The 16182-nt window shown below is 40.8% G+C and overlaps 1 protein-coding gene across 1 annotated transcript in view; it reads left to right on the forward strand.

Annotated features, from left to right (window-relative positions):
• The window catches only part of LOC102936057 (transmembrane protein 68), a 62204-nt gene that overhangs the window by 36285 nt on the left and 9737 nt on the right, over positions 1-16182 (forward strand). Inside the window, exons 4-6 of the mRNA XM_027826517.3 lie at positions 4835-5028; positions 10710-10770; positions 11458-11597. Of these exons, the coding sequence (XP_027682318.1) occupies positions 4835-5028; positions 10710-10770; positions 11458-11597 (395 nt within the window). The remainder of the gene's footprint in view (positions 1-4834; positions 5029-10709; positions 10771-11457; positions 11598-16182) is intronic.

The raw sequence follows: 16182 nt of genomic DNA on the forward strand, positions 1-16182 counted from the left end.
GAATTTTCCATTCTTGGAATAGTTCTACTAACAGAGGTGGTTTCCATAGGTAGATTTCTCTCATCTTGTCTCAGATCTGCAGACCTGGAGACCTTCTTAGCCTCATTCTTCCCTTTCTCTGAAGGTGCCACAGCCGATGCTGCTGGAGTTGAAGGTGCCCTCAGAATGGACAGAGGTCATTATGTTTCTGTTTAATTTTCTGATCTGAAGGACCTAGAGCTAAAGATGGTCTGGACTTATCCCCTGGATCTGATGTCTTCTCAGATCCCTCTGAGCTGACAAATGCCTCCTGAAGGAATACATGCAATCTATTCTGTCTCCCCTTCTTAGTTCTCAGAGTAAACATGATGCACGTTGAGCACCTTGATGGAGAATGTCTCTCTCTGAAGTAAGCACGACATCAGGAATGTGCATTTGAGGCCAGAAACATCTTGGGTAGGAGACACAATGTTTGAATCCAGGGTTCTTCTTCAGTTCCACTGTTTGAATTTTTCCATTAAAATGTGTACTGTAAAACTTAACTACCCTACCTATGTAAACTAGAAACTAACTGCAATCCTTAACTCTAACTTCATAACTACTAGAGGGCTTTTAAAGGATCAGAGCAAAAGTCCAGAAATGTTCAGAGTCCATCATTGCAGGCCGCAGGAAGGAATTGGAGTGGCTATGGATCGCCATGGCCCTTTGTATAGCCTGGCCCCTAGAATTTTCAGGACAACTGAAGCAGGCTCTGAGCACTGCTAGCTAGGTTTCATTGTCAGAGTGGCTTGGCTGATACATTTCACAAGTGGTAATATGCAGAGGCCACTGGGAGGAGAACTGTTTTCTTTCTTTCTTTCTTTCTTTCTTTCTTTCTTTCTGAGATTGGCTTCTTACTTCACTGTACTTCTTTGGTGTATAAGGAATTATTTTATATAGTATATTTCTTTATTACTGTAAATTTATGGGTGAATGACCATACCTTTTAAAGTTTAATGCTTCAAAAAAATTTCTGGTCATTTTCCACCGTAATTTGGCTACCATTATTCCACTGGTAGCTGGAGGTTTGTTAATGCAATTCAAATTTACCTAGGAGCTAGTGGTTTGTTTGTCTATGCTATTCTCCTTAGAGGCTGTTTCAAAGTATAATCCCCACTTCCCATACTGCTCAGCATAATGTGGATGATTCAGTTTTTGTATTCATTTAAAGTTAAACATCTTTGTAAGAAGTTTCTTTAAACCAGCTGAAGATAGTTTGAGGAACTGAACTTTAGTAATCTTTATTTCATTTGCAACCCAAAATCTCAGAGCTACATTTGTGAACTCAGAAAGAAAAAAGGTAATAAAATTTCCTAATATACATCTGTAGTGTCAAAAATTCTTACTATCCTTAACATAATTTTGTTATTGGAGCAATTTGGAAAAACAAAAAACATTTTTAATCTTGGTATTGGTCTCTTGGTATTCTGATATATACCATGTTTCCCTGTGTTGTGACTCTTTGCCCCTGTCCTCAGACTACAAGAAGTTATAGTTTATAACCCACTCAAAAGTTCTTAGCTTCTCAATAGGGTAATGGTAAGTTAGGCTTATTTTCAGGTGTTGTGTATATATTCTGGGTAAGCAACTGTGACTTTTTTTAACTCATTCAAATTAAGTGAGGGTGTTACCCAGGATTCTCTCAACCCAAAGCTCGGAGTAACTGTACTCTTTCGAGATGGTGTCAAGAACAAATCAATGGGTGACACAGTGCATCCATCTGATTAAAGTCTGGCACAAACCCAAAGTGCTTTCATCCAGAATTACTATTTTATTAGATCTCAAGCACAAAGATATGCAAAATGTTAAAGTGCCCCTAAATAATAGTTACCCACGGTCTGAAGGGGTCTCGAGTGGTCAGATGACAAAGTTCAAGTGGCCAGTTGAATGCCTGTCACTTTGGATTCCAAGAGATGTCCAGAAGGTCAAATCCAAATTCCTCAGACCTGTCTACCCCTTTTAGGTTAGTAACTACTACAATTATATCAACAACATGTCAATCAAAGAAAAACCATTAAGCAAGCACGTTTTAAGCTGTTAGTCCTGCAGCTGTCTTTCACACAACAACAGTCCAAAGATATCTCTAGACTTCCTGTTTTTTTTAAAAGATACAATTTCAGCACTTTCAAAGAAAGCTTAAACAGGAAGGCAAGCAGGGTCATGCCCAACTCCCATGGTCACTCAGCTCCCACCTTCCAGCTCATTTAGTTATGCTAAGGCTGCTACAAAGGCCTACTGGCTAGCTTAGCTATTTTTAGCAATGAGCACATTAATTGATATTCCAGTTACTGGCAATTGCCTAAAAACATTAGGCATTCTGCTGGTTGACAAAATGTCTTCTAACAAAAGGAGCACACAAGAAAGGGCTGTTTAGTTTCAAGCTGTAAATTTATAAAACAATTCAGGCAAAGTCTCCGAAGTTTTTAATGTAAAAGTGAGAAAAACTATGGACCAAATTCTGCAACCACTAAAGTCAGAATTTGGCCTTAAATTTGTATCCATCAACAGATGCGGTAGTAGTGACTGAAAGAATACAAAGACCATTCAGCACAGTCATGTCACCCTGCAGTAACTTCCCTGGTTTTATTCTATCTACTTTGTTTGTTCTATGTCTGGATAACTCCATTTATTGTGAGGCTGTTGAAGTAGGGTGAGCTTGAGCCTGGGATGGTTTTGGGGGGGAAATAGAAAAGAAAAGAAAAAACAAGAGGGGAAGAGCAGGTGGCAGTTTCCTTTCTGGAGTGCTGCTGCAAGCAGGCTAAACAGACAGTGGTAGAAACAGCTGGTGGAGTCTGGAGGGAGGTTGGCCAGCACTGGGAGAGAGGCAAGTAGTGAGCAAGGCAGCAACCAGGACAGGAAAGAAGGGATGCAGTAAGTGGAGAGCCAGGGTGTACGGGGAGACTCTGGCAAAGCAGTAAAGTGCCTGAAACCACTATGGCTTATTGCTAAAAGCAGCCAAGTCAGCAGGCTGTAAATTGGCCATTCAGCAGTCTCAGTTTAACCCAGGCAGGAAGGGAGGGTTTTTTTTGGGTGCCACAGAGAGGGCAGCTTGACCCCATGTCCTTCCTGATAAGAATTGTGTTGAAGTTGCTGATACACTCATTTTAGAAGAGCAGGATGTGCCCCAGGAATGTCTATTGGGGCCTCAAGGCCTCAAACGCTGGGAAAACCCACACCTGGTTAATCAATAATCAGAAGGAGCCTCTTGCTTGCTCATTGGAACTGCTTGCTTAACAAGTTTTCTTTAAGGGACATGTCATTCTATTATTAATGTATAAATAAGGAGGAAAAGTTTGAGGTAGTGGGACTCTTCAGGACTGGACTCTCCCTCTGGATGCATCTTGTGTTCCCCACTGGCAGACGGGCTGCCGCTGTGCCACTCGAGAGTCACACTCAGCTTTGGTAATTATCAAGGGTTGGGGGTGTTTTACTAACCTGTTGCATATGTGTGTATAAGTGCTTGAGACTAAGTAAAGTTAAGCTTCAAGTGAAAGCACTCTTGTGTTGTCCTGTTTGTGCCAGCCATCTATCGGTCGGACGGCCGTGTCTCCCCTGATTTATTTCCTGACACCACCTCGCACAGAGTAAAAGTTACCAAGAGCTTTGGGTTGAAAGAACCCTGGGGAACAAGTGTATAGGAACTCCAGTGGCTCAGGTGTGTCATTGAAGCGGTGCTAGGAACAGAGCTGAAATGGAATAAGGCCCGTTCAGGAGGGACAGGAAAGACAGAGATACTAGGAAAGTAGGGATAATCACAAAAGGGACAGGACCTAGGAAAAGGAAAGACAGTAGTATAAGGGGAAAAGAGGAAATGTTAAAGGAAGAACAGTATAGCTAAACAAGAGGAAAAATAGCTAAAGAGTCTCTAAGTAATCTAAGAAATTATTAGAAAAACATTGTTAGAAAACTCTGAGAAAAGTAAAGCAAGAATGAAATGTGAACGAAATAAGATGTAATAAAAGAGAAACTGTAATTAAAGAGAAACAGACTTAAGAAATATGGAAAAAGTGAGCTGTAGCAAAAGTAAGAAAGTAGTAAGGACTTTAAAACAAAACATCCAGACAGAATCTTAAGGTGATGTGACAGGAATAGAGAAATTGCCAGAGAGGAAAGGAACTATAAGCCAGAAAGTAACAGAGGGATAATCAATCTTCTTCAATCAAAAAGCCAACACCACATCAAGGAACATAACCCTTTATTTAAGCTGGAACTCAAAACAGTAAACAAAGATTGCACAAGAGGATTGCTAAGGATATAACTAAACATCCTAAGAACTCTTCCTTCATATGCTGGGCTTCCAGAGGCTGAAAACTGAGAAACTGAAAAGTGAACTTATAACAGTGGGGTTTATGTTCTAGTGCATTGTATTTTCTAATTCAAAATTCTGCTATTTCATAAATGTAAATTATTACCTATACATTTAATTATGTTTAATTAAGATAATAGTAGTTAATATACAGGTAGATAACAGTAATAGTTTATGGTGTAATCCCAAGTAGTTCCTGCTAAAACAACTAACTCTGATTTACTAGTGATTATTTCCCACTTAACTGATTTCTCCTTTATCCCAGCCGATTGAGATAAAACATAATTTGGCCTCTGCCTCTCTTTGTTGCTCTGTTTCAGAGCTCCACTCCATTGAGCTCATTATACTGATTATGACATCTCCAGTTTTTTCAGATATGTAATATGTAGCCACAATTAAAAAATGCTGAAGATATGTGTGTATGTTTGATTGGGTTTAATTTTCAAAATATGAATTATATAATGAGTTTAATGTACCATAATGATCTGTACTGGTTATGTTTTATTGCAGGCCTACAACTATATTTTAAACTGCTTACTGCAGTGAATGGGGGGAGAGAACAATGTGTTGAAATTCTGAAGAAAGGCAACTTACTGGGTGTTGCACCAGGAGGAGCTCGAGAATCATTCTTTAGTGATGAAAACTACGGTGTCTTGTGGGGTAATCGTAAAGGTTTTGCTCAAGTGGCCATAGATGCAAAAGTGGTGAGTGGTCTCCTGTGTGTGTGATGTAAATGTGTAACCCATTGATTGTTGTGTGTTATATGACCCTCTCTGTGCCTGAGTCATAAAGGACGCAAGACTAGCTACAGGACCTGGTCTGACACTTTCTCAGGATGCCCAGGAATATGAGTCACCTTGTTACCTCCCTGTCTCCAGCTAGAGGAAGAATTGCTTGTGCTTAACTGGGTTTCAGATCCCTGACACCACCAGTCTGTCAGTCACCCAAACAGTCTTCTTGGGGCAATGGGAGCCCTCACTATGGTTTGCAGGCTAATAGTAGGTGCATCCCAGTTCCCGAGCTGTTTTGAAGCATTCCCGTGTGATATCCAGCCCCTGTAACTAACCATTAACAGCAATACCTGGTTTGCTGTCTTCAAGAGGACAGCGTACATGCCAACTTGTTTGATTCATGTGAGGATCGGCTCCTATATAATATCACAGCACCAAGATATATTTATAGTGAAAACAATCATACATTTACTATCAAAGGCTAAGATTTCAGGGAGAGTGAGTAAGGTTAATGATGGAAACAGAAAGGTTGCATATAAAAGAAAATCCCTATATGCTTTCTAGAGACTAAACTTAACTTTAACAGGCTAACCATCTGTCTAAAAGCAGTCATTTCTCACCTAAATGTCCTTTACAGTGTTCCCAACCAGGGCAGGTTGGGATCTCATTTTCATGAATGTAATCATACTGCCCAATTACATCCTCAGATGCAGGAAAAAGTGGTGTCCTTTTTCCTTCTCCTTATATCCCTCCAAATCCATTGTTTGTCCCCCAAGTATGGATGACCTCTCTTTTCCTCCAAGGTTTATTCCCTGGTGAGCTGACTTCATGTTAATGTCCTTATGTTGACTTGGTATGCAAACAGGGATTCCATTGTGTTGCTTCTAGAGATGTAAATTAATTGCAGTTAACTGACGCGATTAAAAAAAAATTAATCGCGATTAATTGCAGTTTTAATCGTACTGTTAAACAATAGAATACCAACTGACATTTATTAAATATTTTTGGATGTTTTTCTACATTTTCAGATATACTGATTTCATTTACAAAGTGTACAGTGTACACTTTATATTATTATTACAAATATTTGAATTGTAAAAAACAAAAGAAATAATATTTTTCAATTCACCTCATACAAATACCATAGTGCAATCTCTCTATTGTGAAAGTGCAATTTACAAATGTAGATTTTTTTTGGTTACATAAGTGCACTCAAAAGCAAAATAATGTAAAACTTCAGAGCCTACAAGTCCATTCAGTTGTACTTATTGTTCAGCCAATCGCTAAGACAAACAAGTTGTTTACATTTATGGGAGATAAAGCTGCCCCCTTCTCATTTACAATGTCACCTGAAAGTGAGAACAGGCATTTGCATGGCACTTTTGTAGCTGGCGTTGCAAGGTATTTATGTGCCAGATATGCTAAACAGTCATATGCCTCTTCATGCTTTGGCCACCATTCAAGAAGACATGCTTCCGTGCTGATGATGCTCGTTAAAAAAAAATGCGTTAATTAAATTCATTATTGAACTCCTCGGGGGAGAATTGAATGTCTCCTGCTCTGTGTTTTACTGACATTCTGCCATATATTTCATGTTATAGCAGTCTCAGATGATGACTCAGCACATGTTGTTACTTTTAAGAACACTTTCACTGCAGATTTGACAAGCCTCAAAGAAGGTACGAATGTGAGATTTCTAGAGATAGCTACTGCAATCAACCCAAGGTTTAAGAATCTGAAATGCCTGCCAAACTCTGAGAGGGACGAGGTGTGGCGCATGCTTTTAGAAGTCTTAAAAGAGCAACACTCTGATGTGAAAACTACAGAACCTGAGCCACCAAAAAAGAAAATCAACTTTCCGCTGGTAGCATCTGACTCAGATGATTAAAATGAATGTGCGTCAGTCTGCACTGCTTTGAATCGTTATCGAGCAGAACCCGTCATCAGCATGGATGCATGTCCTCTGGACTGGTGCTTGAAGCATGAAGGGACATATGATTCTTTAGTGCAGGGGTGGCCAAACTGTGGCTCGTGAGCCACATGTGGCTCTTTTACCATTAAAGTGCAGCTCGCAAGCCCGCCATGCAACCCCCCCCCTTGTGCACCTACCAGATTGGGAGGAGGGAGCTCAGGACCTCTTCCTTGCAGTGGGGTGGTGGGGTAAGCGCTTCTGTCCAGCAGGAAGGCGGGGCTTCGGGGCTTCAGCCCTGTGGGGTGCACCATCTCCTGGCAGATGTGCCCCGGCTCTCAAACTTCTGAAGCTTGTCTTATGCAGCTCGGAGAGCCAGTAAATTTAGCCATCCTTGCTTTAGCACGTCTGGCACATAAATATCTCACGATGCCGGCTACAAGAGTGCCATGTGAACACCTGTTCTCATTTCTGACGCTAAACTGGGAGGAGTGGTAGATACGCTGGAGGGTAGGGATAGGATACAGAGGGACCTAGACAAATTGGAGGATTGGGCCAAAAGAAATCTGATGAGGTTCAACAAGGACAAGTGCAGAGTCCTGCACTTTGGACGGAACAATCCAATTCACCGCTACAGACTAGGGACCGAATGGCTTGGCAGCAGTTCTGCAGAAAAGGACCTAGGGGTTACAGTGGACGAGAAGTTGGATATGAGTCAACAGTGTGCCCTTGTTGCCAAGAAGGCCAATGGCATTTTGGGCTGTATAAGTAGGGGCATTGCCAGCAGATCGAGGGACGTGATCGTTCCCCTCTATTCGACATTGGTGAGGCCTCATTTGGAGTACTGTGTCCAGTTTTGGGCCCCACACTACAAGAAGGATGCGGAAAAATTGGAAAGAGTCCAGCGGAGGGCAACAAAAATGATTAGGGAACTGGAACACATGACTTATGAGGAGAGGCTGAGGGAACTGGGGATGTTTAGTCTTCAGAAGAGAAGAATGAAGGGGGATTTGATAGCTGCTTTCAACTACCTGAAAGAGGGTTCCAAAGAGGATGGCTCTAGACTGTTCTCAGTGGTAGCAGATGACAGAACAAGGAGTAATGGTCTCAAGTTGCAGTGGGGGAGATTTAGGTTGGATATTAGGAAAAAATTTTTCACTAGGAGGGTGGTGAAACACTGGAATGCGTTACCTAGGGAGGTGGTGGAATCTCCTTCCCTAGAAGTTTTTAAGGTCAGACTTGACAAAGCCCTGGCTGGGATGATTTAGTTGGGGATCGGTCCTGCTTTGAGCAGGGGGTTGGACTAGATGACCTCCTGAGGTCCCTTCCAACCCTGATATTCTATGATTCTATGATTTCGAGGTGACATTGTAAACAAGAAGCTGGCAGCATTATCTCCTGCAAATGTAAACAAACTAGTTTGTCTGAGCGATTGGCTGAACAAGAAGTAGGACTGATTAGACTTGTAGGCTCTAAAGTTTCACATTGTTTTATTTTTGAGTACAGTTTTTTGTATATAATTTTACATTTGTAAGTTCAACTTTCATAATAAAGAGATTGCACTACAGTACTTGTATTAGGTGAATTGAAAAATACTATTTCTTTTGTGTTTAACAGTGCAAATATTTATAATAAAAAATAAAGTGAGCACTGTACACTTTGTATTCTGTGTTGTAATTGAAATCAATATATTTGAAAATGTAGAAAACATCCAAAATATTTAAATAAATGCTATTCTATTGTTTAATAGTGCTATTAATGTGATTAATCATGATTAATTTTTTTAATCATGCGGTTAATCACAATTAATTTTTTAATCACTTGACAGCCCTAATCAGAACCCTTTTAAATAAAAACCTACATTAAAACATTTACTCTATTGTAATCCCACAACAGTGTGAAGCTTTAGTAGAAGGTATATTTTGTAAACCAGATTATTGTATATAAAAGAAATAGAATGGATCTGCCCCTAGAAAAGGAACAGTATTGAGGAGAGACTTAATTTGTATGCTTCAAACAGTGTTCCTCCAAGATTTCATTTTAGGACGTAGCTAAGCCATTGAACAGTTTCAATGTATGCCCGGGGGGCCCTATGTGATCCCAAATGGAGCATCTGATTCTGCAGTGGTCTGTGTGTTTGAACTGTTGTCTACATCAGAGTTTCCTATACCACATTTCACAGGTCAGAGACAAACTGTACCTGCCAATAGTGTCGGGGGATGGAGTGAGGGTGGCAGCTTCAGCAGATGTTACTGAGCATGCTCAGTCTGCGTGAACATGCTCAGTACAAGCCAAGCAGCAACTCTGGTGGGGCATATGACCCCGCATGCCTCCTCACTCATCACCTCTGGCACACAGAACTGGTAAAGTGGGTGAGGTATCATCTTTTATTAGACCAACTTCTGTTGGTGAGACAAGCTTTTGAGCTATACAGACTTCTTCCTCAGGTCTGGGAAAGGTACTTAGAGAGTCATAGCTAAATTAAAAGAGAACATGATCATGCTAAACTAAGGGACCATTCAAGGTGAAGTGGCCCATTAACATCCTTGTAGTCAGTTGACAAAAAGGGGGCTAGTGGATTACAGATTGTTATAAACCATAAATCCAGTGTCTTTATTAAGACCATGATTTTTAGCGTCAAGCAAAGTTATGAATTTAAATTCAATATTATGAAAAACATAAAGAGTTTGAATCAAATGTCAGCGGAGTAGAATGAAAAATTCTTCAGATGAATGTTTGTTTTACAATGTACAACAGTAGGCTGTCACAGGGATGTTGCACAAGAAATACATTCTCTGTTAAAGTGTGGTCTACACTATAACAAAATTTCAGAACCTCTGGTCTAATTTATGTCTCTGATAAACCTCTTGGGATAGGAACTGATGAGGAAAAAAAGTTCTGTACCATCCCAGGTGGGTGGTTGGTGCTCAATCTGTAATAATAATAATAATGAAGGAGCTGTCACAACATAAGGTTTAGGAAGGATATTTGCTTTGAGGTGATATGATCTCAATGTGTGCTTCTGAGAGACAATAACTTATATCATAATTTGAAAGAAAAATAATTTTCTGAAAAATTACAACTTCTTAAAACTATTTTAAATATTAAAGGCATTAGAAAGCAAACATTCAATTAGGCAAGGTCATCCTTTGTTCTTGCCCCCTCCCCTAATATTTGCAAGAGTTTCATAATATAGATGAGACTCTTAAATTGCATAATCTGTGTATGTTTTATATAGGACTTTTGCTGCATTTTTAGAATCTGCTTGCAAGATTTTGTTACCAAAATAATATCTATATCTGGATTTTTTTTGTGTAACTCACTAGTATTCTGACTTCTTAGGCACTGAAAAAAAATTGCTGAACAGGATTCCTGAAACTGATAATTCCAATATCTGTGGAATTATTTTTTCTTCTTCTAAGTATTATTCTGTCAGTGTTGTTTTGGTGTTCATCGTGATGATAATAGAAACATGTGATTTAGGTTCAAAGAACCCTCAGAAAATAGAGCCTCACCTGGTACATAAGTAGCTGTAGTTTCTCCTGACAAACACGTGACTCCTTTTGAGTTTCTAGTCATGATAAATTAACAGTTTCATTTTGATTTAATGGGATGGTAAAGTGGCCTGTAACCACATGATATAGATGCAGAATGACTCTATTCAAAGATGATGCAAGATTTAAAAGAAAAAACTAAGGCTGAACTGTTGTCCATAGTCTTACCACTTCTTTTCCTTATTTCTTAGCCCATCATCCCTTTGTTTACTCAGAATATTCGGGAAGGCTATAGAACACTTGGAACAACATGTAAGATTTACTTCATATGCATCTTTTCAAATTCGTTCGTAGAGTTTTTTTTATTTATATTTTCAAAATCAACTGTTTCTGGGAAGTACTCAGCTTGTGAATTTCTTTCTAATCTTGCATGCATCCAGCGAAGTGGGTATTCACCCACGAAAGCTTATGCTCCAATACGTCTGTTAGTCTATAAGGTGCCACAGGACTCTTTGCCGCTTTCTAATCTTTTGTTCTCTTTTAACTCTGGTAACTTTCTTGTGATGTAAACTCTTCTGGGTTATCTAATCTTAATATGTATTTATTGGACTAGGTATTAATTGTGCTTTACATGGTGACACATCTTAAACTGGTAATTGGTATGCATGAGGTAATGGAAGAGTAGATTATTATTTTCAAGATCATGTGCCCTGAATATTGTTTGACCTTCATGTTGCCTTTAACCAAATCACTTAAGATTTGTTAGTTACAATCCAGACACCATTTTGATTCAGGTTTCAGAGTAGCAGCAGTGTTAGTCTGTATCCGCAAAAAGAAAAGGAGGACTTGTGGCACCTTAGAGACTAACAAATTTATTTGAGCATAAGCTTTCGTGAGCTACAGCTCACTTCATCGGATGCATTCAGGGACTCTGCTAGCTTCTAAGCTTATCTACTATGTCTCAAAATGTAATCTCCCCCCTTTTTTTATAATTCACAGGGTTTATTAGGTGGTTGGATGAACGTTTTCGATTGCCATTCGTTCCTCTATATGGAGGGTTCCCAGTCAAACTTCGCACATATATTGGAGATCCCATTCCCTATGATCCAAATATAACAGCTACAGAACTAGTTGAAAAGGTAAGTTGGCTCTTCTCTTTAAAGCTTCAAGGAACCTACAGTCTTAGTTTAAATGATGTTAGTTAGGTGTGAAATATTTAACATCAAATTCCATGACTACTGGTTTCTTATGAAGTAAAACTTTCTTACAGTACATTGGCCATCTTAAATAGTGTACTGTTATTCAATAACATATCTCTGTCTGAAATATCATTTTCTCCAGTCCAGACAACATTATTTTACACTGTTAGATTCCTCCACAGATTCGTGCATTGTTCTGTCTCATCACTATCCTCCCTGGCCCTCTCCCTCGATACTTTACACCAGAGGTTTCTGGACTGTGTTCTGTGGATCACTTGCTGTTAGTCTGTGAAGAGTTGGATGATCACAAGGTCCTGGCTGTGATAAAATACATTATTTAAACGGAAGTAAATAAATAACTTTTACAAATGTGCATGCAAGGCTCTAGTGCCCTAACACATAATTAATATTACAACAAACCCCCAGCAGCATTAAAACAATCATTCAGAGAGAAAATCTGCCTTCCACCACCCACAAAAGAGCTTTCCACACATTCATAGTTCTAGACAGTATATTTCAGCCAGCCCTCTCCAAAAACCCCATCTAACAGATGTCTGGCAGTATGCCTAGGTCACCAAATCTGTGCTATTTTTGACTGATGGAGAGCAAGTTCTAGAGTCTTAGAGCCCTCACAAAGAGCATCCTGCTATCCACAACTCTCTGCCTTATGGTGAAGGGGATTCAGCTTGTGTGCCTCTGGAGAGAGGCAATCCCTCAGGTAGGTAGGTCACAGGCTATTTAAGGCTTCCTAAGACATAACCGAAACCTTAAACTCGACCTGGAGTCAGATAGCACTATTACACAGCCAGTGCAGATCCCAGAGCACTTATGTCATGAGTTCCCAGAAAAATGCTTCACTGAGACAGCTGCTGTGTTCTGCCCCAGTGTTATTCTCTGAATGCCTTAAATGTATAACTCTATTTAGAGCACATTGCTATAGTTTAATATTAAGGTAACAAATGTGTAAATGATGGTGGAGAGGTCTGCAAAGGACAAGTTTCTAGCCAGACAAAAAAGGTAAAAAGCTGACTGGATTACTGCTGGGTTCACCTGAGGGTGAACACTTTTTACAAAGGTTTCAGAGTAGCAGCTGTGTTAGTTTGTATCCGCAAAAAGAAAAGGAGGACTTGTGGCACCTTAGAGACTAACAAATTTATTTGAGCATAAGCTTTCGTGAGCTACAGCTCACTTCATCGGATGCATTCAGTGGAAAATACAGTGGGGAGATTTATATACACAGAGAACATGAAACAATGGGTGTTACCATACACACTGTAACGAGAGTGATCAGGTAAGGTGAGCTATTACCAGCAGGAGAGCGGGGGGTGGAGAGGAACCTTTTGTAGTGATAATCAAGGTGGGCCATTTCCACAGTTGACAAGAACGTCTGAGGAACGGGGGGGGGGGGGGGGGGGAATAAACATGAGGAAATAGATTTACTTTGTGTAATGACCCATCCACTCCCAGTCTTTATTCAACCCTAAGTTAATTGTATCCAGTTTGCAAATTAATTCCAATTCAGCAGTCTCTCGTGGGAGTCTGTTTTTGAAGGTTTTTTTGTTATAGAATTGCCACTTTTGGTAATCGAGTGACCAAAGAGATTGAAGTGTTCTCCAACTGGTTTTTGAATGTTATAATTCTTGACATCTGATTTGTGTCCATTTATTCTTTTACGTAGCGACCTATCCTTGCAACAAAGCCCATTGCCAACTGTGTCCACATATCTATTCAGGGGACACCATCATAGGGCCTAATCACATCAGCCACACTATCAGAGGCTCATTCACCTGCACATCTACCAATGTGATATATGCCATCATGTGCCAGCAATGCCCCTCTGCCATGTACATTGGTCAAACTTGACAGTCTCTACGTAAAGCTTATGCTCAAATAAATTTGTTAATCTCTAATGTGCCACAAGTCCTCCTTTACTTTTTACAGAGTGATCCCTCTATATTTGACCTATCAGTCCTCATCCTCAAAGGAAGCCTGCACAATACTTTCAAAAGACAAGGCTGGGAGCTTCAGTTCATAACTTTGTTAGACACTAAAAATCATGGATTGATTAGAAAGATTGTTGTAATGAGCCATAAATCCAATCTATAACACACTAATAACTCCCCACCCTCAGCTGCTTTCCCCCCTCATCCTTCCTTTCCTCCCTATGACTAGAGGGCTGTTAATGGACCACTTCACCTTGAATGGTCCCTTGAAATATGTGTTTACTACTTTTGTTAAATGATCTGTTCCACCCTGTTTTTAGCTGTGACACTCTGATTAAGTTTCCCAGATTGGAAGAAGAGCTCTGTATAAGTGTGATAGCTTGTCTCTCACAAAAAGAAGTTGGGTCAATAAAAGATATCATGTCACCGATCTCGTCTCTCTGGGTTACTGCTGTCATATGATGTCCAACAGCAGCTGAGTTTATAGAATCACTCCTAAATTGTGAAGACTGCTAACTCAGGGCAAATACACTCCCTCAAAGAGGCTGAAATACCTCCCTGAAGTTACTTTTTGCATGTAAGTAATCAGGTTAGTTGCCACAGGGATAGTATTTGGATCATCGCAGAAGGGGAAGGTGGTCCATAAAACAAATTCTCTATTAAGATGTCACTTACCTTATGAATAACTTTGGGGACCCTAGTCTTTTACCATATTTATGGTGGAAAAGTTGTTGTGTGGCACAGAGGATCTTGATTTTAGGTATCTTGAATATGTTTCCTTTTATTTTGATCTAAGTGAAAATATTTGTCTTAGGTTCTGTGGTGGAACAGCTTCCCACCCCAGTCAGGAAGGGGTTAACGAGGGCTTATGGGCACAATATGGTCCAATCCAGCGTACCTGTGAGATCTGCTGCACCTGGAGGAGGGCAGCTCCTTAAAAAGAAGTAGCCTGTAATTGAAGTCTTTAAATCATGATTTGATGACTTCAGTAACTCAGCCAGAGTTTGTGGGTCTATTACAGGAGTGGGTGGGTGAGGTTCTGTGGCCTGCAGTGTGCAGGCGGCCAGACTAGATGATCATGATGGTCCCCTGTGACCTTAATCTCTGTGAATCTATGAGCCAATCTCAGTGATAGGCAGCACTCAGAGGGACACAGAGCTAGATCACAGAGCTCCTTGACTCCACACAATACAGGGATTGTTGGCTAGGAAAGCTGGTGAAGATCCTCTGCCTATGGATAAGTAGGGAGATCTTCTTTACTTTGTTTTTGTACAGCCCAAGAAGCTTAGCCTGGGTCCAATATCCTGACAAGAGACTAGAGAACCCAGCCCTAGCTCAGGAGTTGTTGACCTGTTTGCTTCACAAGAAGAGGGAGGTCAACCCTGTCTGTTTTTGGGTTGTAAGACTGTTCAACTTTACCTTTTTCACTTGGACTACTGTTAACCCCAAAATGGGGGGCAGGGAACTGTCTCCCTGATACTTGTAGCCAGAGAAACACAGCACATCTTCAGACCAACTCTATAGTAACTCCTGCTGAAAGAGAAAGCCACTGGGGACAAAGGAAGCACCTTAAGCTCCCCTCCTATGACAAACAGGAGAACATGGGCAGTTGCTCTCTGATACAACGATAAATTAGAATGAACTGGTAAAACCCCACAAGCATGAGTGACACTTAACACAAGTAGTATGGATCCAGAACAATGGTGCAAGTGACTGCTGAAGAGCAGCAACAGTGGGCAACCCAGCAAGAGCAGTTTCAGCAAAATAATTTGCAACAGTTGGCCACACAGCAACAGCTACAGGGGGTCAACAGCAACAGCTATTGCATGAAATGGCAACACAGCAGAAAGAATTACAACAGAACCTTGACCAAGAGTTGCTGATGAATCTACAGCCTCTTGGGATATCTAGTGGTCTGGTAGCAGGAGCTGTGAGCCTAGGGCCTCTGCCCACACCTGTATCTGTAAAACTGGCTAAAATAGGGCCTGACAGCCACTCTGAAGCCTTCCTGACTACTTTTGAACAGGTGGCAGTAGCCTCCAGTGGTTTCTGATGTTGGCCCCTTACCAGCCTGGCCCAGTCCGGGCAGTCTACTGAGGGCTTGACCCTATGTCTGCAATGAATTACAAACTGTTTAAAGCAGCCATCCTGAATTATCTGCCACCACTTCTAGATGGAAACATATCTCCAGGGAGCCTGACCATGGGTGATGACCCAAAGACAGAAGGAATATTGGTGATTACAGCCATGGCAGCAGATGGGAACCCAGCTGGCTAAGTTAATATTGACAAAGCAGTTCATACAAATACTTCCTCCTGGAGACCCACGTGGATTCTGAGGCACAGCCCAAGGTGGTGGTGCAGCTGATGGAGAACTTTATGGCTGATGAAGAGACCCCAGAGACAGGAGAAGGGAGACAACTTGTGGCTAAAAAGCTGACCCATACCTGAACCTCTGCCACTCAAGGATGAGTACCCTAGTTACCAGCCGCTCAACTGTCAGGACAACCACCCTAACTCTGGGCAAGCCACAGTAACCAGGCAGGAAGAGCCTGGATGAAACCTCACCAGGTCTTTAGAACC

This window comes from Chelonia mydas, chromosome 2, assembly GCF_015237465.2.
Source record: "Chelonia mydas isolate rCheMyd1 chromosome 2, rCheMyd1.pri.v2, whole genome shotgun sequence".
NCBI classification, from domain to species: Eukaryota; Metazoa; Chordata; order Testudines; family Cheloniidae; genus Chelonia; species Chelonia mydas.